This window comes from Sminthopsis crassicaudata, chromosome 1, assembly GCF_048593235.1.
Source record: "Sminthopsis crassicaudata isolate SCR6 chromosome 1, ASM4859323v1, whole genome shotgun sequence".
NCBI lineage: Eukaryota > Metazoa > Chordata > Mammalia > Dasyuromorphia > Dasyuridae > Sminthopsis > Sminthopsis crassicaudata.
Window position 1 is genome coordinate 444,869,228 of NC_133617.1, and position 27,169 is coordinate 444,896,396.

Below are 27,169 nucleotides of genomic sequence, written 5' to 3' on the forward strand. Positions count from 1 at the left end.
CCAAACCCAATGCTGAAGATGAATTTGTTTCCCTTTACAATTTTGCCTCAGATCAACCCTGATTTATTTAAACATCCTGGAATGGATTCCTCAAATACATCACTTTTCATAGGCTGCTGCCACCACTATTTTACTTATGGAGGTATTGAAAATAATAAAAAGGCAAAGTGAAAATATAAGCAGGAGTTCTTGATCTGAGGTCCATGAGTTTGTTTTTTAAAAATATCTTTATATTTTGATATAATTGGTTGCCTTTGTATTCCTATGTACTTTATTTAATGTGTTTAAGAATTTTTCCTCTACCCCTTGAAAATGCACAGGCTTCAACACATTTTTAAAGGTGTTCATATTACCAAAAAAGATCAAAACCCTTGCTCTCAAGAAAGCTCAACAGAAAATTATCAAAAAGTTTTAACTTCTTAGTTGTAAGAGCAAACAGGGTAAGACAAAGGCAAGGATATGCTCAGAAAAATTTATGGCAAGGTAATTGTGTTACTAGAGTTTCTCACAGATATGTTATAGCATTATTTTTCTTATGGAGTTAATTAGTAGCTTGTTCAATTTCTTTTTCTAAAATGGGACTATTTAAGTAATAATTTTCTCCTCTGTTAATCTGGGCATATATTTTTGTTAGTATTCATCCACTTCACTTAGTGAAGATTTATTATCAGATTTATTGGCATATAGTTGGGCAAAATAGCTCATAATTGTTACTTTAAGTTCATCTTTATTGGTGTAAAGTTCACCCTTTTCATTTTTGAGACTGGCAATTTGATTTTTTTTCTAATCAAATTAACTAAAGGGTTATTTATCTATTGTGTTGTTTTTTTCGTAAAACCAACTCTTAGTTTTATTAGTTCTATAGTTTTCTTTCTTTCAATTTTATTAATCTCACCTTTCACTTTAAGAATTTCAAATCTGGCATTTAATTAGGGGTTTTTAATTATTCTTTTTGTAAGATTTTTTTTTTAGTTGCATGCCCAATTCATTGATTTTCTCTATATTTTATTCAAGTAGGTATCTAGAGATATATAATTTCCCCTAAGAACTACTCTGGCTGCATCCCATTAATTTTGGTATGTTGTCTCATGATTATCATTCTCTTTGATGAAATTATCAATTATGAATATGACATTGTTTCATCCACTCATTCTTTATATTATATTATTTAGTTTCCAATTAATTTTTGGTTTATTTTCTCCCAACCCTTTATTACATGTAATTTTTATTGCATCATGATCTGAAAAAGATGCATTTACTATTTCTGCCTTTCTGCATTTGATTTTGAAGTTTTTATGCCCTAATAAATGTTCAATTTTTGTGTAAGTTACATGTACTGCTGAAATAAAAGTATATGTCTTTCTGTCCTCATTCAATTTTCTCCAAAGGTCTATCACAACTATCTTTCCTAAAATACTATTTACCTTTTTAACTTTTTTCTTGTTTATTTTATGGTTTGATTTATTTAGTTTTGATAGAGCAAAGTTGAGATCCCTCACTAGTACAGTTTTACTGTCTATTTCTTCTTATAACCCTCTAAACTTCTTCTCTAGGAATTTGCATGCTATATCACTTGATGCATATATATTTAGTATTGATATTACTTCACTATTTATGGTGCCTTTTAGCAAAATGTAGTTTTGTTTCTTATCCCTTTTAATTAGATCTGTTTTTGCTTTTGCTTGATCTGATGTCAAAATTTCTACCTCTGCCTTTTTAACTTAAGCTGAAGCATTTCATGATTCTGCTCCAGCCTTTTACCTTTACTCTGTATATATCTTTCTGCTTCAAATGTGTTTCTTGTAAACAACATTTTGTAGGATTCTGGCTTTTAATCCAGCCTGCTATCCATTTTGCTTTTATGAGACAGTTCATCCCATTCATATTCCTAGTTAAAATGACTAACTCTGTATTTTTTGCTATCCTATTTTTCCCAAGTTATACTTATCCCTTCCTCCTTTTTCTCCTCACCAGTGTTTTGCTTTTGACTATCACTTCCCTCAATCTTCCCTTCCCTTTTATATCCTCTCCCCCTTTTCATAACTCTTTCTCCCTTCTACTTCTGTTCTTCCTTCTACTAGTCTCCTCTTTTTTTTCCTTTTCCCTTCCTATTTTCCCATCGAGTGAGACAAGTTCCTACATCAAAGTAAATATGTTTGATATTCTGTCTTTGAGCCAAATCTGATGAAATTAAGGTTCAGACAATGCTCACCCTCTTCCCTTCTTTCCATCAACTGTAATAGGTTTTTTTTTGCCTCTTCATCTGATATAATTTACCCCATTTTACTTCCCCTTTCCTCTTATTCCAATACAATCCTTTTTCCACCCCTAGTTTGTTTTTTATATTATCATAATAAAATGAAATTATACCTATACCTTCTAAGTATACTCTTAACAAAGTTACAGTTCTCAAGAATTCTCATATTATCTTCCCATGGAAGGATATAAATATTTTAACTTTTAAAATATATAGTGTTTTTTTGTTTCTTCCCTTTTAACCTTTTTAGTCTTCTCTTGATTTCTCTATTTGAATTTTAGGTTTTCTGTTCAGTTCTGCTCTTTTCATCAAAAAAAAAAATTTGAAAATTTCCTATTTCATTGAATATCATTCTTTTCCCTGAAAGAAAATTCTTAGTTGTTCTGGATAGTTGATTCTTGGCTATATAGTCCAAGTTCATTTGCCCTCCAGAAGATCATATTCCAGGCCCTTCAATGCTTAAAAACAGAAACTTCTAGGTCTTGGGTAATCCTGAATATGGTTTCTTGATATTTAAATTGTTTCTTTCTGGCTGCTTGCAGTATTTTGTCTTTGATGTGATAATTTTGGAATTTAGCTATAATATTCCTTGGAATTTTCAGGGGTCTCAGGAGATAATTGGTAGATTATTTCAGTAGCTATTTTACCCTCTGATTCTAGGATACAGGACATTTTTCCTTGATGATTTCTTGAAAGATTTGTCTAGGCTTTATTTTTATCATGATTTTCAGGTAATTCAGTAATTCTTAGATTGCCTCTCCTGGATCTATTTTCCAGTTTGCTTGTTTTACAATGAGGTATTTTAAGTTTTCTTCTATTTTTTTCATATTTTTTGTTTTGTTTGTCTTGATTCTTGATATCCTATTGAGTCATTCACTTTTATTTGTTCAATTCTAATTTTTATTGAATTATTTTCTTCAATTACCTTTTTTTATCTCCTTTTGAATTTGGTCAATTAAACTTTTAAATGAGCTGTTTTATTCATTGAAGTTTTTCTTTTTTTTTTTCCCATTTCACTAATTCTATATTTTAGGGAGTTGCTTTCTTTTTTTCATTTCACCAAATCTATTTTTTAAAGAGTAGCTTTCTTCAGATAATTTCTGTGTTTCTTTTTCCAAACTTTCCTGCAAAGCTCTCATTTCCTTTCCCCATTTTTCTTCTAAGATCCTCTTTGAATTCTTCCAAGAGAGCCTTTTGAGCTGGAGACCAACTCATATCTGACACTTCAACTGGAGATGTTTTGTTTTTAGTGTCCTCGGGGTTTGAGATCTGGTTTCCCTGTGTCCATAACAGCTACCTATGGTCAGAACTCTTTTTGCTTTTTTGCATATTTTTAAAGGTTGAGGTCTGTTCTTAGGGCAAAGAGAGATTGTCCCAAGCTTCCCCTACAGGTGACAGAGTTTTCATACTGCCCTGGGGCTGGTGCTGCAGCTTCTTTCCAGTGCTGGGTGGACATTTCCAAGTCCCACTTGTTATGCTGGGCTTCAGGGGCTACTATTTGCCTTCTGTGTTGGAGGTCTCACAACTAGTCTGCTGATCCACTAGCTTCTGGAACCAGGACAGAATACCTCACACTGCTGTATTTTGGCTAAGAGCCTCTCACTAGATTCCCCCAGTGCACTCTCTACCCTGGGCCTCCTTGCATAGGGCCACATTCCTTCTCTTTCTCTTCCCCCTTGCCCCAAATTGAGACAGAACTTTCCTGAAATTCTTCCAAAATATCTTCTACAATAAATTTGTTACAATCCAAATATACTCCAATACCTATTCAGAGTCTTGATCTAATGTGGATTCTGAGGGAAGCCAGGAAGAACTCAGGCAAAGATCTGTCTATTCTCCATCATCTTGGTTCTTTCCCCTATGGCATTCTTTTTAAACTATTCATCATAGTATCAGAAAATAATATAATTGGACCTAGAAAGGGCTTCAGAGGTTGCCTAGTCCCAATTAGTTTTAAGGATAAAGAGGTTAACTTCCTTGCCTGCAGTCACATAAGTAGTAATCATCACAGATATGTTTTGAATCCAGGTTCTTTGATAGAATGCTTTTTCCACTGTCTGAAATTTTTATGAAATGCTAAGCTCAATTGTTTCTAAATTGATGAGAGAATGCATATGTTAAGTTTAGTAACTTCTAAAAGGTCAGTGTCTTGGGTAAAAGTAACATTTGCCCTATCATCATTAAAGGCTTGGTCTTAAATATACATTTAGTGACTGCCGCAATTTTCTTCCATCAAGTAGTCTTTTATATTGTGACTGTATTCTTTTATCAAAAGTCTTCATAATATCAATAACAACAATAACTGATATTTTATATGAACTGTTTTCCTAGTGGTCTTCAAATCATACCATGTAAAAAGTTACTTAAGGATAAAACTAACACTGCTAAAAAGAGTTCTAAAATGAGTTGAATTAAATTGCTATAGATTGAGCCTAAAATAATTCTGAACCCATTCAGTTTTTTCTCTAAATCTATATTAAAATGAAGTCACTTCTACAGTTGGAGAAGAATTCAAAATTTGATGATGGTTGCTAGCTAATGACATCTGCAAAGCTTTATAATGTATACAAAACCAAATATGATATATACATCATACATACATATATACATACATACAAGCAATTTCACAAATTCTATATGCATGAATATACTATATGCATAAATGTAAACACTGCCAAAATTATTTAAACTTTCCCAATAGGCAATTTCAAATTTTAGCAAGATTCATTCATGGTGCTATGTTATTCAACATAATAAAAAAAAATTGTAGAAATATAAAGAACAATAAATTTGAGGGGAAAATGGAAATATGGAAAGACTTGTGAATGATGGAAAGTAAATTCAATATTACCAGAGCAGTGAATATAGAATACAATCATATTTTGAAGAAAACTGAGTGAAAAACAACAGTTTCTGATATTCAGAAGAGGACCCAAAGTAAATTGTGTGTGTGTGTGTGTGTGTGTGTGTGTGTGTGTGTGTGTGTGTGTGTGTAAAGAAGGCAATTGGGGTTAAGTGAGTTATCCAGTTAAGTGAGTCATACAGCTATTGTCTGAAATTAAATTTGAACTCAGATTTTATCCCAGGGCCATTGTACATATCTAATTAGCTGCCCCTAAACAATATGCATTTAAAATTTTTTGATACCAAGATATACAATATAATATCTAATTAAGAAATATATTGTTTAAATAAAAAAAAGTTGTACCTTGTTTTTGATTACATTATTGGCTAATTGTTATTGGTTTTAAATATCAAATTTAAAGCAACAATAACAATCAGTTTCTCTAAGAAGATCCTTTCATTGTCTAGTCAACTAAGTGTAATTATCCCCAAGTGACTCTGTCAGGGAAAATTTCTCATTTCAATACTTTAAAGATCAGGATGAACATACCAGCCACCAATATAGACCAAAATTCCTTACTAAAACTTGATAAATAATCTTCATGAGGGGCAAAAACTCCATTACTCTGTAATTTACTTAGTTAGTAACCTCTTCAGCCTTAGCTAGCTGATTCTTAGATAGTAGACAAACAGTATACAATTAGCCAAACCTTTCTAAAACTCCATTTCAATTGATTTATAGAAATGCCATGATGATTTTCACAGTGAAACCCAATTAGAACATAAAAGTAAATCTCCCTCTTTATGAAGGCAGTAATAATTATTACAATTCATCCTTTCTGAATAATAAAAAATGTGTATTAGATAGAGTCTGACCTCCTGTTTATTATGGTAAACTCATGTTTACAACTTATGAAAACAAAAGTTTGTAAGCAAATAAGTGTAAAGGTATTTTAAAGTAAATATTTAATTTAAAGGAATGCTGGGGGTGGAGGGAGAGAATGATTGTATAACATCTTTCATTTATACATTTACTATCTGTATCAATTTGGCAAGTCAATCCACCACTTAGAGATTCAGTTTCTTCTGTCAAATGAAGGATTAGATCAGATAACCTTTAATGTCCTATCTACCTCTAAATCTATGATCCTATGTTCAATAGAATAGCAATTATACTGAGCAGAGAATAAGAGTATTGGGTTCAAATCCAGAATCAGACATTTATTAGCTATGAGACGCTAGACAAGTTACTTAAGTTTTGTAAATAAGGATAATCACCTGCAAAATAGGGATAATAATGGCACCTCATACTCATAGACAGGGGTTCTCAAACTATGGACTGCGGGCCAGATGCAGCCCACTAAAGACGTTTATGAGGCCTGCAGGGTTATGGTAAATGGGCTGAGGGGCGGAGACAGAATGTGAGTTTTTGTTTTTACTATAGTCCGGCCCTCCAGCAGTCTGAGGGACAGTGAACTAGTCCCCTATTTAAAAAGTTTGAGGACCACTGCTCATAGGTATGATTATAAAATGATATAATACTTGTGAAATGTTTTTAAAGCCTTAAAGTGACATATCAATGCTATTATATATATACATGTGTGTGTGTGTGTGTGTGTGTGTGTATGTATGTATTACCAGAGATAGTTAGCTACCTGGATTTATTTCAAGTTCCTTTATATAATTTTAATGGATGAGAATTATCTTGCAGCTGGATAAAGGCAGAATGATTCAACACCACCTTATTTCCAATAATTACCTACACATCACAGAATGGTCTATTTTAACAAAAGACAAATAAAAACTCTTGGGGATGAATTTTATATGATGTAATTCTAAAAAAAAAAAAAGTGGTTGAGAAAAGGTAAAAAGGAGAAATTAATAAAAATAGGGCATGAAAGGAAAAAAATAAGGAAGCAGATAGGGGTGGAGGACTAGTAATGTTGGAACTCTCCTCTGGATAGAGAAAGAAATAATGTAAACATCTGAAGAGATTTAGGAATCTTCTTAACCTCCAGAGAAGTGAAAAAACTGGGGGATAGAGCAGAAGAGGGACTTTTAGATTATAGATTAAGTATAGATTAAGATAAGCAGTGTAGGGTGAGTAAGATAAGGGAGAGATTTTTAGAAAAGTAGGTAAAATAAGGAATAAGAGAGAAAGGGTAAGAGGGTCAGGTAATAGGAATAAGGTAAAAAGAGACTGAGAAGGGAAATTTGAATAAAAATAAAGATAGAGGGAAATTTAAAAAAAAATAGTAATTAAAACTTTGAATGTGAATTTACCCATACAATAGAAATGGTAAAGCAAGGATTGTGCTTAACTCTTTCCTGGCTTATTAAAGAAAATAAATTTAGATGGAATATCTAGGTAGATTTTAGGAAATTTCATAAACTAAAGTACTGGTTAATTTTAAAATAACTTTAAATTGGTATGTTGTTATTAAGATTGGAAAGTTAAGATTGGAAATAAGAAACTTCAGATATTGGAAGGAAGGAATAAAAATAGAGTAAGAGAGGTAAATAGCTGAACATGGGGGCTTTCTGATTGGTTGGACTTGTGGGAAAACTAGGCACGTTTCTAAAAATTGTCCCATGAGAAGAAAGAAAAATCATTATTAATAAGTTTGCTTTCACGGAATTAGAGAACAGAAAGTTTAAGAAGGCTAAACTGGGTAATTGTCTGCAACATTTGATTAAGAGTTTTGGGAAATTACTATATTTTAAAGAGATACTACAATTTTGAAATTGGGGGAAATAATTTTACTGTTGCCTTGCACATGTTAGATTTATTCTAAATATAAAATCTTAAGAATTGTTTGAATATTGTGGCCTTTACAACTCAAGAGAAAATCTTTTTTTTTCTTTATTATTTGGTGGGACTTCAAATGAAAAATATAGGTTATTAAACAAAATGCTAGTAGCTTACCTTAATGGAGGTTGTGTTTGCATCTCCCTACTTAAATGGTATATTGCTTTTTAAAAGTATTGGGTAATTTGTAAACTATATTATAAGTTTTATGAAATTTGGTTCAAAATTAATTGTGAATCTTGAAGTTTAAAGTTTAAAAGAGGTGATTTTTTTTTTTTTACCTGAGGCTGGGGTTAAGTGACTTGCCCAGGGTCACACAGCTAGGAAGTGTTAAGTGTCTGAGACCAGATTTGAACTTGGGTCCTCCTGAATTCAGGGCTGGTGCTCTATCCACTGCGCCACCTAGCTGCCCCAAAAGAGGTGATTTAAAGAAAAGAGACAAGAGAGTGATTTACAAAAGCAATTGATAGTTTAAATGGAGCATCAACTCAGAAGTGTTATTGGTTTGGGAGTGTTTAAAATATGTTGGAGAAGGTTTGAGCAAGTAGTTTTTGGGAGGAGAGAGACGGAGATGAGACAGGAGAATGAAGGTGATTTAAGAAGGATTGATTAGAAGAAGCAAATGATTTCAAGAAGAAATCAGTGGGAAAAAGAAGGAACTGGTTGGAAAGGGTAGTCACAGAGAGTCGGATGTGAGATAGGATGTGTTTTTGGGGAGGGGGGTAGAGGGAGGTGAGCAACAGTGGAAAGCTGCAGCCACTTTGGGCTGAAGAAAACTGTGATTTAAAGGGACAGGCTGCTCTTACAAGATGTTAATTGAACATTTGTTTCTTTAGATACATAATGGTTTTCTTATTTAAAGAATATGATCAGAAATATGATATATAGTTTGAAAGGGTTATTTCAAAAAGGTTTAAATGATGTTTTCAAGAACTTTTCAGATTCTTTTATGTGAAAATAGGAAGTTTTAATTAACTGTATTGATGCCAATTATCTGAAAGGGACTCCAAGAATAATAGTTTTTGCCTTCGTCTTTTGAAAATGTTTTTGTTGTGAACAATATGGGATTTTTTTGTGTATTGTGTATTTTAAAAGCCAAATGATTGGTAGAATATTCAACTTATTCAAGATTCAACTCTACTTGGATATGTAAGAATTGTGTAAATTTTCTGGGATAAATTTCTTACTATTAACCATATAAGGTCATGGCAAATAACTGTTGGGATTTATCTGAAACTTTGGAGATAAAATCTCTTGGGTTTATAGTTAATACTATTTGGGAGTTTTAAGGCTCCATTCTCTTATGTGCTAAAGGTTGTTTTAACTGCTTATGTTATGTTATAGTTATGCTCGTGCATTTTTTTTCTTCCTGTGACTGATGTCTATGATCAGAGCAATGGTCAATAGAAACTGTTAATGCAATTCAATTATGTCATACCTTGTTGTTTCCAATCTGATTATATGTAATCATTATATCTTTTTTTTTTTTTTTTTTTTTTTTTCCTGAGGCTGGAGTTAAGTGACTTGCCCAGGGTCACATAGCTAGGAAATTTTAAGTGTCTGAGACCAGATTTGAACTGGGGTCCTCCTGAATTCAGAGCTGGTGCTCTATCCACTGCGCCACCTAGCTGCCTGTATGTAATCATAATATCCTAAATTTTTAGGCAAATAAGTATTTAGCCTGGCCATCTGTCTGTTACTGGATATTTGTGTTTTGTTTGTAAAAATTTCCAACTAATGAGAGAACAATTAACAATGGTCTGTGAAATCTAGATGCTGTTTTATTTATTGGGAATATAGCTGACAGCTGTTGCTTGCCTTGTGAAGCAAACTCATCTGCTGGCTCTTCACATTTGGCAGCAGTCTGGTGAATCAAGTCTTTCTATCTCAGACTATTCTAATCTTGTTAGATTTGGTTTTTTGTTGTTCTAGATCTTGGTCAAATTACATGAGACATGGATCAGCCCATCTGAAGCTTAAATTGATGCCATACCCACACCCCTGCATTGATTGAAAACCTTAGCCCATTTCTCAGCCTGAAGCAGCTTATATTGAGACCATTGCCCCTGCTCCTGATGTAATTTGGACTGATATGGGGAAGTAGGAAAGTGGTTGATGAATTATTGTTAAAATTACAACTGTATTACTGTGTTTAAGATTTGGGATGGAAATTATTAAATTATGTAACTATTGCTGCTATGGATACATAGGAACTTTATATGTGAAATGGTCATTTGATGCTTTAGCTTTGAAATCCCTTATTCTGTTGGAATTGCTCTGGCAGATTATTCTCTGATTGCCTGTTTTTAGGAAATCTTCAAGATATAGATACCTGTCTATAATGTCCTTCTCTAAAATATATTGTTCTCTGGGATCAGGTTTCTTGGGGGGCTTCTGGGAGCAGCCTTAATTTCAGCTCAAAGTAATAATCACCTCAAATGCAGCCAGGGATTAAAGTCCAAATTCTTTATTATTGCCATCAAAATCTTATCTCTTTCACTTGAGGCTCACCTAGATTTCTGGAAGCCTTCCAGATCCTGCCTTTAGTCCTTTGCCTCTGCCAGCTTCTCTCTGTAGCTCCCTCCAAATGTCTTAGAATCCAGCCAGCACAAAGGTGGAAAATGGAGTGAATCTGTCTCCGCCTCCGAGAGTGGGCTTGTCCTCTACTGCGCTTGTTCTTTAGTGGGCTTGTCCTTTAGTGGGCTTGTCCTCCTGACCCTGAAAGCTTCTTGCTCATATGCTATACACTGAGTATACATCAATCATATCACTAGGAAACCATTATTTGTTGTAGGATTAAATCACTGTCTCCTCAATTTCACTTAGCACCTTGTTTCAAGTTCTGGCCTATAACATCTCCATGTAGGATCAGATCAATCATACTGAACCATGCTAAATAAATAATTATTGTCTCTATCAATTCCACTGTCTTAATACCTTGTAAGAACCCTAACACCTTTCTTGGGACTGGCAGTCTCCAGCCCTATAACCCCAGTTTCTTAATTGGTATCTCAGCATTCTGAAAGGACATTTCAGGCCTCTAAAGTTCGGGGTGTGCCTGCTTTGATGGTCTAACTGTGCATGCTCCGATAGCTCTGTTCAGAAATCTGTATCCTAGTAGCAGCCCTGTCTGTTCCTCTGGGTGGGGATAGGTGGAGCTAGTCCAAGCCTCACCCTTCTCCCCTGGAGTGGGTTCCCCCTCCTAGAATGGGTAGCATGACTGTCTCAAGCATTGCTACTCCCTATATAAGCAGAAGCTGGGTTAAGTGCACAAATGACTGAAGACCACCTAACACAGTGAACTGTCCATCTCAAACTGGATTCTCTGACTGAGATGAGGACCTTTATACTGCTGATAACTCTGGGATTGTCAGGAAGAGACTTGCCCTTGCCATAAATTCTTATATTGGGTTGGTCAAAATTATGGTGCTGAGACCTCCCAGGTATTTAGGGGAGGTAATTCAATAATTAAAATATTCAGAAGGCAAGTGTGTAATGTTGTGCCTCAGTTTCCCTAGATTGTCATCTTTGTTAATTTATTTTAATATTTTTATGTCTGCCAAATGCCAATCTGTTCTGTGATAACTGTTTCCAAGACAGTTAGTGGAAGTAATTTTTATGGTATGGACTTATTGCAATCAGTAGTATGTATTATCCTGTTGCCACTATGTCTACCCTGTATAATTACATTAGTAACCAGAATAGTTCCTATCAAGAGTATTGCATACAGAAGATGCTATTAAAATGATCTTGATGGTAAACTTATGATGGTAAATTTACTTGATGGTAAATGTATAGATGTTAAACTGATTTTGAACAGTGTGTAAGTTCTTCATAGAAATATGATAAAAGTTGTTTACAAAATTGTGTGGAATAGAGAGATAAAGTGAAGAACTTACCGGAATGTGTGAATTCTTTTTCTGTATTTTATTTTCATTATTTCTGTGTTTCCCCTATGACCTATATAATATGTGCAGGCCCATATTTACTTGAGCCAGCTATATCTGAAGCCTGAAGGCCTGATATTCTGTTTTCTAGAAATCAAGTAATTTCAGGGAAACAGAAACCTTCCATTCCAATCTCTCCGGATAATAACAACAAATTAGATGCCTCCCCCTCCCTTTCTCAATGCTGTCTTACTTGTGATGTAATCTCTTGTATAAAAGCTGTGTATCTTTACTACTTCTTTAGTCCTCCTACCGAAGCTTTCTCTTTCCCTTATCTTGTGATATTATGGCTCATCCTCCAGAGATATAATAAATGACTTTTCTGCTTTCTATTTTAAGTGATCTCTGAGTAGTCATTTTGGGTAAGGGTCTTCTAAATCCCCCACAAAACGTTATTTATAATGGGGATAAACTATAGGCCTTCTTAGTAAGATCATGTATGAAATAAAGATGTCTGCTGCCACCAATATTATTCAATATTTACGTTGGAAATACTAACAATAGCTATGAGAAGAAAATAGAATTGGTCATAGTAGGAGGTGATGTGATGAAATATCTTTTTTGTAGACCATATGATAAGATACTTGGAAAATCTCAAAGACTCAACAAAAAGTTAGTAGAAACAACAATTTTAGCAAAGTAGCAGGATATAAAATAAATCCACATAAATCATCACCATTTGTATACATCCAAAACAACAACAACAACAACAACAACAACAACAACAACAACAACAACAAAGAAACAAAACAAATCTCTGCATAAGACAGAAAAAATACACCATTTAAAATAACTCTAACCAGTGTAACAACATTCTGCAGTGGTCAGCTATGACAGACTTAGTTCTTCTCAGAAATGCAATAATCCAAGGGACTCATGATGGAAAATAGTGACCATATCAAAAGAAAGAACTATAAAATCTGAATGCTGATTGAAGCATACCATTTCCACTTTTTCCCCCCATGGTTTTTCCCATTTGTTCTGGGGCTTCTTTTACAACATAACTAATGTGGAAATAGGTTAAAAATGGTTGTATGTGTAAACCTATATCAGATCTCTTGCTGTCATGAGGAGAAAAAAAGGAAAGGAGGGAGGAAGGAAAATTTGGAGTTCAAAATCTTATAAAGATAAGTGCTGAAAACTATTTCTGTATGTAATTGGGGAAAAAACACCATTAATTAAAACAAACAAAAAAACTCTAGAAATTATAAAATACCCAAACAAACCTATGAACTATATAAACAAAAAAATTATCTTTTTAAATTTTCTACACAAATAAAATCAGATTAAATAATTGAAGAGAAATTAATTGATCTTGGGTATTTAGGGTCAAAATAACAAAAATGACAATTTTACCAAATTAATGTATATATTCAATTAAATCCCAATTAAGTTACCAAAAAATCATTTTACTGAATAAGAATAAATAATAACAAAATTTATTTGGAAAAACAAAAAGTCAATAATATTAAAGGAAAAAAGTATAAAAGAAGATTTAACAATACCAAAACTTAAACTATATTATAAGGCAGTGAGTATGAAAACTACCTGGTACTGGCTAAGAAATAGAAAAATAGATCAATGGAATAGAGTAAACATACAATTTACAACCGCAAATAAACTTGTATTTGACAAGAATAAAGATGGACAATTTTGGGACAAGAATTCGTTATTTGGTAAAAATTACTGAGAAAACCAAAAAGCAGAATGGCAGAAACGGGCATAGACCAATATCACAAACCATTTATCAAGGTTATGATATGTCACACCATTTGCCATAAGGACAAAATATATACATGGTCTAGATATAAAGAGAGATTTTATAAGAAAATATGGAACATATTACTTATCAGAGTTATAAAGAAGCAAACAAGTTATGAATAAATAAGAGACAAAAAAGTTAAGTATAAAATGAATAATTGTGATTATGTTGAATTTTTAAAAGTTTGTATAAATAAAACAAATATGTTTTATGCCAACCATTTTGGAGAGCAATCTGGAATTATGCCCAAATAGTTATTAACTTACTTGTCCCTTTGACACAACAATACCAGTATTTGCTGTGTTTCCAAAGATAATTAGGAGGAAAGGAAAAGAATCTATATGTTCTAAAATGTTTGTAGCAGCTCTCTTTGAGGTGGCAAAGAACTGGAAATTGCAAGGTTGTCCTTCAATTAGGGAATGGCTGAAAAAGTATTGGAATACTACTGTACCATAAGAAATGAGTTCGCTGATTTTAGAAAAACATGGAAAGACTTAAGTGAGATAAAGAAATTACCAGAACCAAAAGAACATTGTATACAATAACAGCAATATTATTTTAATAACAACTTTGAGCAAGCTATTTTGTCTATTACAAATATGCAGATTAATTATAAATAACTCATGAAAAAGGCTCTAATCTGCATTTAGAAAAAGAATTGTAAAATATAAGCATGCACAGAATAATTATATATATATATACATATATATATATAGATAGATATATTTGTGTCTAATGGTAGCCTTCTCTGTGGTGGGCAGGGAAAGGAGGAGGAAAGAAAAAAGGGGAAAAATAAACACATGATAATTTTATTGTATATTTGAAAGGAAAAAGAAGTTGTGCATAGTAAATTTATAGTTTCTTGGCAAGTCATCTTTTTCATTGTTCTATGTTATGAGAATATTTGTTTTACTTCATAAATTAAAATAAAATGAATTTGTCAAAAAAAAAAAAAAAAAAGCTTGTGGTTTCCCTATATGCAATGAAAAAAAACAAAAACATGCAAAACTCCTCCACATAACAGCATAACAAATCAAAAATAAAACCACCAAAGGTTATACCCACATATGTTTTTAAGTAAGTTTGACATGAAAAATATGTACATGTATACATATATATTCATATATGTAGATTCATACATATATACATGTGGGGAGGGATCAGGAAAGACCACTGGTAACAAACAGTCAAAGGCTCACTAGCAAATTGCCTAATATGATTTGGAGATCCCTTTCTCATTTTTTAAAAGTGTTAATTTCCAATTTTCTTTTTTTTTATTAAAAAAAATTTATTATAGCTTTTTATTGACAGAACATATGGCTGGATAATTTTTTTGCACTCACTTCTGTTCTGACTTTCCCCTTCCCTCCCTCCATCTATTCCCCTAGATGGCAAGCAGTCTTATACATGTTAATTATGTTATGGTTTATCCTAGACACAATATATGTGTGCAGAACTGAATAGTTCTCTTGTTGCAAAGGGAAAATTAGATTTAGAAGGTAAAAATAACCTGGGAAGAAAAACAAAAGTGCAAACAGTTTACACTCATTTCCCAGTGTTCCTTTTCTGGATGTGGCTGATTCTGTCCATCATTAATCAATTGGAACTGAATCAGATCTTCTCTTTGTCGAAGATATCCACTTCCATCAGAATACATGCTCAGAATACAATAAAGATGACAATACTCCCTAAACTAATCTATTTATTTAGTAGTATGCCAATCAGACTCCCAAGAAACTATTTTAATGACCTAGAAAAAATAACAACAAAATTCCTTTTTTTTTTTTTTCCTGAGGCTGAGGTTAAGTGACTTGCCCAGGGTCACAGAGCTAGGAAGTGTTAAGTGTCTGAGACCAGATTTGAACTGGGGTCCTCCTGAATTCAAGGCTGGTGCTCTATCCACTGCGCCACCTAGCTGCCCCAACAACAAAATTCATATGGAAGAACAAAAGGTCGAGAATTTCAAGGGAATTTATGAAAAAAAAAAAAAAATCAAATGAAGGTGGCTGAGCTATACCTGATCTAAAACTATATTATAAAGCAGCAGTCACCAAAACCATGTGGTATTGTCTAAGAAATAGATTAGTTGATCAGTGGAATAGGTTAGGTTCACAGGACAAAATAGTGAATAACTATAGCAATCTAGTGTTTGACAAACCCAAAGAACTAACTTTTGGGATAAGAATTCATTATATGACAAAAACTGCTGGGAAAACTGGAAATTAGAATGGCAGAAATTAGGCATGGACCCACATTTAACACCACATACCAAGATAAGATCAAAATGGGTCCATGATTTAGGCATAAAGAACAAGATCATAAATAAATTAAAGGAACATAGGATAGTTTACCTCTCGGACTTGTGGAGGAGATACATGAGCAGAACAAGGAGATCATTATTCACTTCAACAACAATACTGAATGAGGATGTATTCTGATGGAAGAGAAGGAACACTGGGAAATGAGTTTAAACTGTTTGCATTTTTGCTTTTCTTCCTAGGTTATTTTTATCTTCTGAATCCAATTCTTCTTGTGCAACAAGAAATTCGGTTCAGCACATATATATTGTATCTAGGATATACTATAATATATTTAACATGTATGGGACTACCTGTCATCTAGGGGAGGGGGTAGAGGGAAGGAGGGAAAAATTTGGAACAGCAGTAAGTGCAAGGGATAATGCTATTAAAAAATTATCCATGCATATGTACTGTCAAAAAAAAGTTATAATTATAAAATTAATTAAAAATTAATTAATTAATTTTTTAAAAAGAAGAAGAATACATGCTCATACAGTATTGTTGTTGAATCCTGGTTCTGCTCGTTTCACTTAGCATCAGTTCACGCAAGTCTCTCCAAGCCTCTCTGTATTCATCCTGCTGGTCATTTCTTACAAAATAATACTCCATAGCATTCATATACCACACTTTACCCAACCATTCTCCAATTGATGGGCATTGATTAATTTTCCAGTTTCTACCCACTATGAAAAGGGCTGCCACAAACATTTTGGCCCATACAGGACACTTTCCCTTCTTTATCTCTCTTTGGGATATAAGCCCAGTAGTAGCACTGCTGGATCAAAGGGTATGCACAATTTGATAACTTTTGGGGCATAATTCCAGATTGCTCTCCAGAATGGTTGGATTCATTCACAACTCCACCAGCAATGCATCAATGTCCCAGTTTTCCCGCATCCCCTCCAACATTCATCATTATTTTTTCCTGTCATCTTAGCCAATCTGACAGGTGTCTAGTAGTATCTCAGAGTTGTCTTAATTTGCATTTCTCTGATCAATAGTGATTTTGAACACTTTCATATGAGTGGAAATAGTTTCAATTTCATCATCTGAAAATTGTCTGTTCATATCCTTTGATCATTTATCAGTTGGAAAATGGCTTGATTTCTTATAAATTAGAGACAGTTTTCTATATATTTTGGAAATGAGGCCTTTGTCAGAACCTTTAACTGTAAAAATATTTTCCCAATTTGTTACTTCCCTTCTAATATTGTTTGCATTAGTTTTGTTTGTACAAAAGCTTTTTAATTTGATGTAATCAAAATTTTCTATTTTGTGATCAATAATGCTCTCTGGTTCTTTTTAAGTCACAAAATCCTTCCTCCTCCACAAATCTGAGAGGTAAACTATCCTGTGTTCTTCTTATTTATTTATAATCTCATTCTTTATGCCTAAATCATGGATCCATTTTGATCTTATCTTGGTATGTGGTGTTAAGTGTGGATCCATGCCTAATTTCTGCCATACTAATTTCTAGTTTTCCCAGCAGTTTTTGTCAAATAGTGAATTCTTATCCCAAAAGTTAGGATCTTTGGGTTTGTCAAACACTATATTGCTACAGTTATTGACTATTATGTTTTATGAACCCAACTTATTCCATTGATCAACTAGTCTATTTCTTAGCCAATACCAAATGGTTTTGGTGACTGCTGCTTTACAATATAGTTTTAGATCAGGTACAGCTAGGCCACCTTCACTTGATTTTTTTTTTTTCATTAATTCCTTTGAAATTCTCGACCTTTTGTTCTTCCATATGAATTTTGTTGTTATTTTTTCTAGGTCATTAAAATAGTTTCTTGGGAGTCTCTATGGCACTAAATAAATAGATTAGTTTAAGGAGTATTGTCATCTTTGTTATATTCACTCAGCCTATCCAAAAGCACTTAATATTTTTCCAATTATTTAAATCTGACTTTGTGTGGAAAGTGTTTTGTAATTTTGCTCATATAATTCCTGACTTTCATTTGGTAGATAGATTCCCAAATATTTTATGCTATCAACAGTTATTTTAAATGGAATTTTTCTTTTTATCTCTTGCTGTTGGATTTTGTTGGTGATATATAAAAATGCTGAGGATTTATGTGGATTTATTTTGTATCCTGCAACTTTGCTAAAGTTAGAAATTATTTCTAATAACTTTTTAGTAGAATCTCTGGGGTTCTCTGAGTATAGCATTATATCATCTGCAAAGAGTGATAGTTTAGTTTCCTCATTATCTACTCTAATTCCTTTAATCTTTCTTGACTCACAAGAATTTCAAGGGAATTAATGAAAAAAAAAAAAATCAAATGAAGGTGGCCTAGTTGTACCTGATTTAAAACTGTATTGTGAAGCAGCAGTCACCAAAACCATTTGGTATTGGCTAAGAAATAGACTAGTTGATCAGTGGAATCAGGACAAAATAGTGAACAACTATAGCAATCTAGTGTTTGACAAACCCAAAGATCCTAACTTTTGGGATAAGAATTCATTATTTGACAAAAACTGTTGGGAAAACTAGAAATTAGTATGGCAGAAATTAGGCATGGACCCACACTTAACACTACATACCAAGATAAGATCAAAATGGGTCCATGATTTAGGCATAAAGAACGAGATCATAAATAAATTAGAGGAACATAGGATAGTTTACCTCTCAGACTTGTGGAGGAGGAAGGAATTTGTGACCAAAGAAGAACTAGAGATCATTATTGATTACAAATAGAAAATTTTGATTACATCTAATTAAAAAGTTTTTGTACAAACAAAACTAATACATTTTTATACTTAAAGATTCTGATAAAGGTTTCATTTCCAAAATTATAAAGAGAGAACTGACTCTAATTTATAAGAAGTCAAAGGATATGAATGGACAATTTTCAGATGATGAAATTGCTATTTCCATTTATATGAAAGAGTGTTCCAAATCACTATTGATCAGAGAAATGCAAATTAAGACAACTCTGAGACACCACTATTGGCTAAGATGACAGGAAAAAATAATTATGAATGTTGGAGGGGATGTGGGAAAACGGACACTGATGCATTGTTGGTGGAGTTGTGAAAGAATACAACCATTCTGGAGAGCAATCTTCCCAAAAGAGTTATCAACCTGTGCATACCCTTTGATCCAGCAGTGCTACTATTGGGCTTATATCCCAAAGAAATCCCTACTAAAGAAGAGAAAGGGACCTGTATGTGCCAAAATGTTTGTGGCAGCCCTTTTTGTAGTGGCTAGAAACTGGAAAATGAATGGATGTCCATCAATTGGAGAATGGTTGAGTAAATTATGGCATATGAAGGTTATGGAATATTATTGCTCTGTAAGAAATGACCAGCAGGATGAATACAGAGAGGGTTGGAGAGACTTATGTGAACTGATGCTGAGTGAAACGAGCAGAACCAGGAGATCATTATATACTTCAACAACAATACATATGAGGATGTATTCTCATGGAAGTGGTTATCTTCAACAAAGAGAAGATCTAATTCAGTTCCAATTGAACAATGATGGACAGAATCAGCTACACCCAGAGAAGGAACACTGGGAAATGAGTGTAAATTGTTTACATTTTTGTTTTTCTTCCCAATTTATTTTTACCTTATGAATCCAATTCTTCTTGTGCAACAAGAAATTCATTTCTGCACACATATATTGTATCTAGGATATACTACAACATATTTAACATGTATGGGATTGCCTGCCGTGTAGGAGAGGAGGTAGAGGGAAGGAGGGGAAAATTTGGAACAGCAGTAAGTGCAAGGGATAATGTTATTAAAAAAATACCCATGCATATGTATTGTCAAAAAAGTTATAATTATAAAATTAATTTAAAATGCTCTAAAAAGATAAATAAATTCATTATCATATGATTCTAAAAAAAAAAAAAATCTTTCTCGACTCATTGCCGAGGCTAGCATTTCTAATACAATGTTGAATAATAATGGTGATAATGGACATCCTTGTTTCACTCTTGATCTTACTGAAAGGTTCCAATTCTTCCCCATTACATATGATGCTTACTTAAATACATGCTCCTGACTATTTTAAGGAAAAGTCCATTTATTCCTATCCTCACTAGTGTTTTTATTAGGAATGGATGTTGGATTTTATCAAATGCTTTTTCTGCATCTATTGAGATGATCATATGTTATTTGTTAATTTGTTTATTGATAGAGTCAATTATGCTAATACTTTTTCTAATATTGAACCAGCCCTACATTCCTGGTATAAATCCTACTTGGCTATAGTGTATTATTCTGGGGATGATTTTCTGTAATCTTTTTGCTAATATTTTATTTAAGATTTTAGCATCAGTATTCATTAGGGAGATTGGTCTATAATTTTCTTTCTTTGTTTTCAACCTGCCTGGTTTAGGCAGTACCATGTCTGTGTCATAAAAGGAATTTGGTAGGACTCCTTCAATCATTATTTTTTCAAATAGTTTATATAGCATTGGAGCTAATTAGTCTTTAAATGTTTGGTAGAATTCACTTGTAAATCCATCTGGTCCTGGGGATTTTTTCTTAGGGAGTTGGTTAATAGCTTGTTCTATTTCTTTTTCTAAATTGGGACTGTTTAGACTATTTACTTCTTCTCTGTTAATCTGGGCAAGCTATATTTTTGAAGGTATTCTTCTGTTAAGGGCTAGAACTGAGCAAATGCACTTGGATAATGGAGCACGAGAGACTAATTGCCAATTGGACAATTCTCTATTAACATGTTTGAAGGATGACCTTCCCTAATTATTCTGTGTTGGATCGGTGGGTATGGACAAAGAAGGGGAAGTGACAGGAGTGGGTGGAGTAGGAGGAGGTAATTGAGGCATTCTCCTGGAGATAGAGAGAGAGGAAGGAAGTGTGGAGATTGCTAGATCTAATCGCCTGACAGCAACTGCAAAAGACCAAGAATAAAGACTTTTGATTATCCTGACTCCAGCTGATTCTAGGAAGACAGGGTTCCAGCATTCTTCTATTTCATTTAAGTTATCGAATTTATTGGCATAAAGTTGGACAAAGTAATTCCTAATTATTGCTCGAATTTCCTCTTTATTAGTGGTGAGTTCTCCCTTTTCATTTTTAAGACTAACAATTTGATTTTCCCATTTCCTTTTTTAAATCAGACTTACTAAGGGTTTGTCTGTTTTGTTCCTTTTTTCATAGAATCAACTCTTAGTTTTATTAATTAATTCAATAGGTTTTTTTTTAACTTTCAATTTTATTGATTTCTCCTTTTATTTTTAGAATTTCAAGTTTAGTGTTTGACTGGGGTTTTTTAATTTGTTCTTTTTCTAGCATTTTTAGTTGCAAGCCCAATTCATTAGTTTTCTCTTTATTTTGTGCAAGTAGGCCTCTAGAGATATGAAATTTCCCCTTATTACTGCTTTGGCTGCATCCCACACATTTTGGTATGATGTCTCATTATTGTCATTTTCTTGGGTGAAGTTATTAATTATGTCCATGATTTGCTGTTTCACCCAATCGTTCTTTAGTATGAGATTATTTAGTTTCCAATTTTTTTTGGGTCTATTTTCCCCTGGCTTTTTATTGAATGTAATTTTCATTGCATCATGGTCTGAAAAAGGATGCTTTTACTATTTCTGCCTTATTGCATTTGAGTTTGAGGTTTTTATGTCCTAATATATGGTCAGTTTTTGTATAGGTTCCATGAACTGCTGAGAAGAAAGTGTATTCCTTTCTGTCTCCATTTAGTTTTCTCCAAAGATCTATCATATCTAATTTTTCTAGTATTCTATTTACTTCTTTGACTTCTTTCTTATTTGTTTTGTGATTTGATTTATCTAATTTGGAGAGTGCAAGGTTGAGATCTCCCACTATTATAGTTTTGCTGTCTATTTCTTCTTGCAGTTCTCTTAATTTCTCTTTTAAGAATTTATGTGCTACACTACTTGGTGCATATATGTTTAATATTGATACTGCTTCATTATCTATGCTATACTTTAGCAAGATAGAGTGCTTTTCCTTATCTCTTTTAATTAGATCAATTTTTCCTTTTGCTTGATCTGAGATCAGTATAGCTACCCCTGCTTTTTTTTTTTTTAACTTTATGTGAAGCATAGTAGATTCTGCTCCAACCTTTACTCTGTAAGTCTCACCCTGCTGTACGTGTGTTTCCTGCAAACAACATATTGTAGGAATCTGGCTTTTAATCCAGTCTGCTAACTGCTTCCTCTTTATGGGGGAGTTTATAGTTTATAGTTAAAATTACCAATTCTATATTACTTGCCATCTTGTTAACCCCTGCTTATGCTTTTCTCCTTTCCTTCCCCCTTATCTCTCTCCCCAGTATTAAACTTATGAGCACCCCTTGCTTCTCACAGCCCTCCCTTTTTAGTATCCCTCCCCCCACCTTAGATCTCCTCCCCCTATCTTGTCCCTTTTCCTCACAATTTCTGTATTCCCTTTTGCTTATCTTACTCCTTTCCTTTTTGCTTTTCCTCTCCCACTTTTCAATGAGGTGGGAGAAGTTTCACCATAAATCGAATATGTCTAATGTTTTTCTCTTTAAGCCAATTTTGATGACAGTAAGATACACACTATGTTCATCCCCCTCCATTCTTTCTCTCAGATATAATAGGTTTCCTTTGCCTCTTTGTGAGATGTAGTAACCCCACTGTACCCTTTTCTAGGTACAATTTCGTTTCCGCCTCTAATTTCTAGAACAATGTATACATGTGTTCTTTATATATCTTTATAGCACAAATATACTTCCCAAGATTGCTTTTTTTTTAGGGTTTTTTTGTGTTCTGTATTTGCAAATCAAACTTTTTGTTTAGATTCGGTTTTTTCATCAAGAATAGGTGAAATTCATTTATTTCATTGAATGTCCATCTTCTTCCCCAGAAAAAGATGCTCATTTTTGCTGGGTAAATTATTTTTGTCTGCATACCAAGTTCTTTAGCTTTTCAGAATATCATATTCCAGGCTCTTTGATCCTTTAATGTGGACGCTGCTAGATCCTGAGTAATCCTTATTGTGGCTCCTCTGTATTTGAATTGATTTTTTTCTAGCAGTTTGTAGTATTTTTTCCTTCGTCTGATGGTTCTGTAATTTGGCCACTATATTTCTTGGTGTTTTGATTTTAGGGTCCCTTTCAGTAGGTGATCGATGAATTCTTTCAATGTCTTTTTTACCCTCTGTTTGTAAAACATCTGGGCAGTTCTCTTTGATAATTTCCTGGAAAATAGTGACCAGGCTCTTTTTTTCATCATATTTTTCAGGGAGTCCAATAATTCTCAGATTGTCTCTCCTGAGTCTATTTTCCAGGTCTGTTATTTTCCCAAGAATGTATTTCACATTTTTTTCCATTGTTTCATATTTTTTTTTTTTTTTTTTTTTTTGGTTTTGCTTTACTGATTCTTGGTGTCTCCTCGAGTCATTCAATTTTATTTGTTCGATTCTGATTTTCAATGAAGTATTTTCTTCACTCACTTTTTAAAATATCTTTTTCTAATTGTCCAATTGAGTTTTTAAGTGAGTTGTTTTGTTTTATGGAATTTTTTTCCATTTCACCCATTTTATTTTTCAGAGAGCTATTTTCTTTTTCCAACTCATTAATTCTGTTTTTCAAGGATTTGATTTCTTTATCCACTCTATCTTTGAATGAGTGGGATGACTCTATTTCCAAGCTTCCCTTTCCTTTTCCCATTTTTCTTCTAGCTGTCTTGTGAGAGCCTTTTTAATTTCTTCTCTGAGAATGTTGTGCGCTGAGGACCAGATGATATCCCCCTTTGGGGATTCATCTGGGAGAGTCTGTTTTTAGTTTCCTCAGGGTTTAAAGTCTGCTCTCTATCTATATAGAAGCTATCAATAGTTAGAGTATGCTTTAACTTTTTGCTCATTTTGTCAAAGAAGAATCAAAGAAAACAAACAAACAAGAAAAACAAATGGTCTGCTTTTTTGGGAGGTGGGCTGGATGGTATTACTGAGCTTCCTCTACAGACTGTAGGGGGCATCAGCGAGGCACTAGCAGGACAGCAATGACTGCACTGCATCTGTGCTGAGACACAGTGGGTGGGTGTGGCCAGGTCCCAAGAGACACTAGCTTTTGGAGATTATAGTCTTCACCTCCTGTGTTTTTAGCTTCTCTGCTTGTTTACTAGCTTGCTGCCAGGACAAAATAGGCAAGGCTGTGTTAAAGCTCTCACAACAGAAATAGCTGAGATCACACCCTACCCCACTCAGGTCTGTTCAGCTGTGAGCTGCCTGCCTTATTGTGCCTGGTGTGCTACCACTGCTGCCTGCCTTCAGTTTGTGCCCTACAATGTAAAACTGTCCCCACTCACAAGCAAAAACAGACCTTTTCTGGCAACTTTTGAGGATATCTTCTCTTGGCAATTATGTGTAGTTTTTTTCAGTCAAGCACTACCAAGGCTTGTCATGAGATAAATTATTCTGAGAGAAAACGTGGAGCTTAAGCAGATGTGTGTGTCCTCTCTGCCATCTTGGCCAGAAGTCCTCTCAATTTTTTTTTAAAGGAAGGCCTACCTTATGTGGGTGGTAAAGTACTTTATCTTTTTTTGGAAATATTGATTCCATCAAGTAATTGTGCTTATTCTATATCTTGATCAGAGTTTTGACTAGAAATTTCAGTGCCCAGTAAAGCATCACAAAAGAGCCTCAGAGCAAGCAGAATGAAACATGTTCTGATTAACTTTTAAAATTAAATAAATTCAATGTTGAAAGAGGTAGAATAAAGCACTACTTGGAAGGTGTTCTAAAGCTAAAAGGCAACTTCCCATTTTTAACAAATTATTCTTGCTATCTGTTAAGCACTTCTTTTTTATGACTACTAAACAAATATCATTAACATACTCTAAATGTTGTTGTCCTGGGATTAAACCCTGATCATCCTGCCTTAATTACTCCTTTGAATATTTTTTTTCTCCTCAGAAACTAGGAACATCTCTTTAAAAGTATGCTTCTATCATTGCTCAAGAGTCTTTTCTCTTCATTCTTTCAGAATCAATGGTTTCTTGTATTGTGCATTATTTAGCTTTCAAAAGATTAAAGGCAACATGATAGAAAAGTATAAGATTTTAAGAAGGAAGACAGGTTTAAATTCCAACTTTGTCATATACTATATAGATGACATTTACATATTCTTTGAAAGTTTTCAAATTTCTTTAAATATATTATCTGATTTGATCCTAACAACAACCATTTTGTTGCTGTTATACCCATTGTGCTATTGAGGTGGGGTTGAGAGAGGTTAATCAACTTAGTTAAGGTACAGAGTTACAAAGACTCTAAGGAAAGATCTGAACTCAATTATTCCTGATTCCAATCTCTTGGCCTCTATTACACCATTCACAAGACTCATGAAAATTAGTAAAAATGTCTATGAGAGATTTGGAGCAATGTCCTCTGAGTTTCCTTCTGGTTCTAAATCTATGTTCTTTTCATTCTCTCAAAAAGTCAAAGTTTACTGAGACTTTACAAGAGCATAGTAAATTGTATATCAATAGTGTGATATAAAAAAGGAACTAGAAGAAATCACTTCTGGTCACTGATGAGTTGATAACATAGTGGGGAAGACATGGCATCAAAGTTAAATATATGAAATTTTCTATTTAAGTATTCCCTTGTCTTCCTCCTTTCTTCATTTCCCATTCATTTCATTGTTGTCTACTTTCTTTAAGCTACTTTTCAAATATTTCATGAAATGACCAGACAATACCCTACAAATCCTTATAACAACAGCTCTGCTCCAGATGTAATTTTGAACATAAGGTATGGTTCTTGTCTTATTGGCAATGATTTAAGTCCAATTCAAGGAATATTCTCAGTAAGTAGACATAAGCCAGTAAAATAATTTAAATATTCCCACCATCAACAAGTACTATAATATTGCTCAGGGAGGACATTTGGTAAGGAAGAGGTAATTCTTTCTTCAAGTCTGAAAGTTTTGATTCTGTACGCCATAGGAGAATTTCAACCATTCTTGTCAAAATAAATAAACATTTGTAAACTCTCAGGTTAAATCAAAATAAATTGGAATGTCTTTTTTCACTTTCTTGTCTTTAAAAACACGAGTTATTTAGGTGCTTACAGGTTACTACAAAAGATAAGGGATGGTTGAGCCATGCTTTCAAGGAGTTTACAATCTAGTAGAGTACAGATGTTTGTTTCTCTTCTTTGAATTCCAAGTATAGGTACATTCTGTACTCTCCTATCTCTTCACTCAGGTTACAACAATATTTTTACTCAAAAATTTACTTTCACGGCTGTCTAGATTTAGAATACACTTCCAATATGATAGAATGAGACTTTTGCTTGTGAAATGGCTGAATACATTCTGGAAACCACATCCGTGAAGCTCCAGAAGTTTAGGTTCATTCTGGACATTAAAAGATACTTACATTGAAGTCATATAGCACACCAAAGTTCTGGGCAGTTGCTTCTTCAGCTCTTGGGACTGTTTTTCTAGGTAAACTTCCATATGGCAAGCCCCATAATGCCTATATAGAGATAATATGAAACAATAATTACTGTCTAGAGGCATGACATAAGAAATATAGACAACCTTAATTTATTTTTTCAAAGTATATTCTTTTATTTATTTGAAAATTGCTTGTTAGATGCAATATGCTGGCCAAAATATTAAAAAGCATAATTTACATGATTCCAATATTTTTAATGTAGACTTAATTTCTCATTTTTAGGACTGTCAGAAGTGACTGCTTTCTGTCCCTTTAATTATGATATGATCTCAAAATAGCTATAAAGTTCATTTTAATTTATATCAGTCTTTAGGATAGTAGTTCTTTAAAATATTTTAAGAACTATAATTCAATATAATTTTATTTCTTTTGTAATCCTATTATTTTATGCACTTAAAGACATAATTTTAAGAAGGCATCATCAGACTCAGGGAGAAGGACATACAACAAAAATTAAAAACCTGCTCCAGGGAGATTCTGAACTATTAAAATAAGAGAAAATGGGGTTATAAATAATATAGATTAATATAAATATACATTTAGAACAGGAACTAACCTTAGACTATATTTAGTTTTTTGTCTTACAAATAAGGAAACTGAGATCCAGAGAGTATAAGGAACACATCAAAGTTCATCCAGATCATAAGCAATAGAGCTTAGAATTTAAATAAAAATAGCTAGCATTTGTATAGCAATTTAAGGTTTGCAATATATTTTATAAATATTATATTATATATTCCCTCAAAGCCCTCTCTAGATTTCTTTCCATAATTAATGAACCTCCTTGAACCTAAAACATTTTCCTTTC

At 33.3% G+C, this 27,169-nt stretch overlaps 1 protein-coding gene across 1 annotated transcript in view; it reads right to left on the minus strand.

The window, feature by feature from the left end:
* Positions 1 to 27,169, minus strand: part of TMC1 (transmembrane channel like 1) — a 182,458-nt gene that overhangs the window by 66,288 nt on the left and 89,001 nt on the right. The window contains exon 8 of the mRNA XM_074280993.1: positions 26,281 to 26,379. Within this exon, the coding sequence (XP_074137094.1) occupies positions 26,281 to 26,379 (99 nt within the window). The remainder of the gene's footprint in view (positions 1 to 26,280; positions 26,380 to 27,169) is intronic.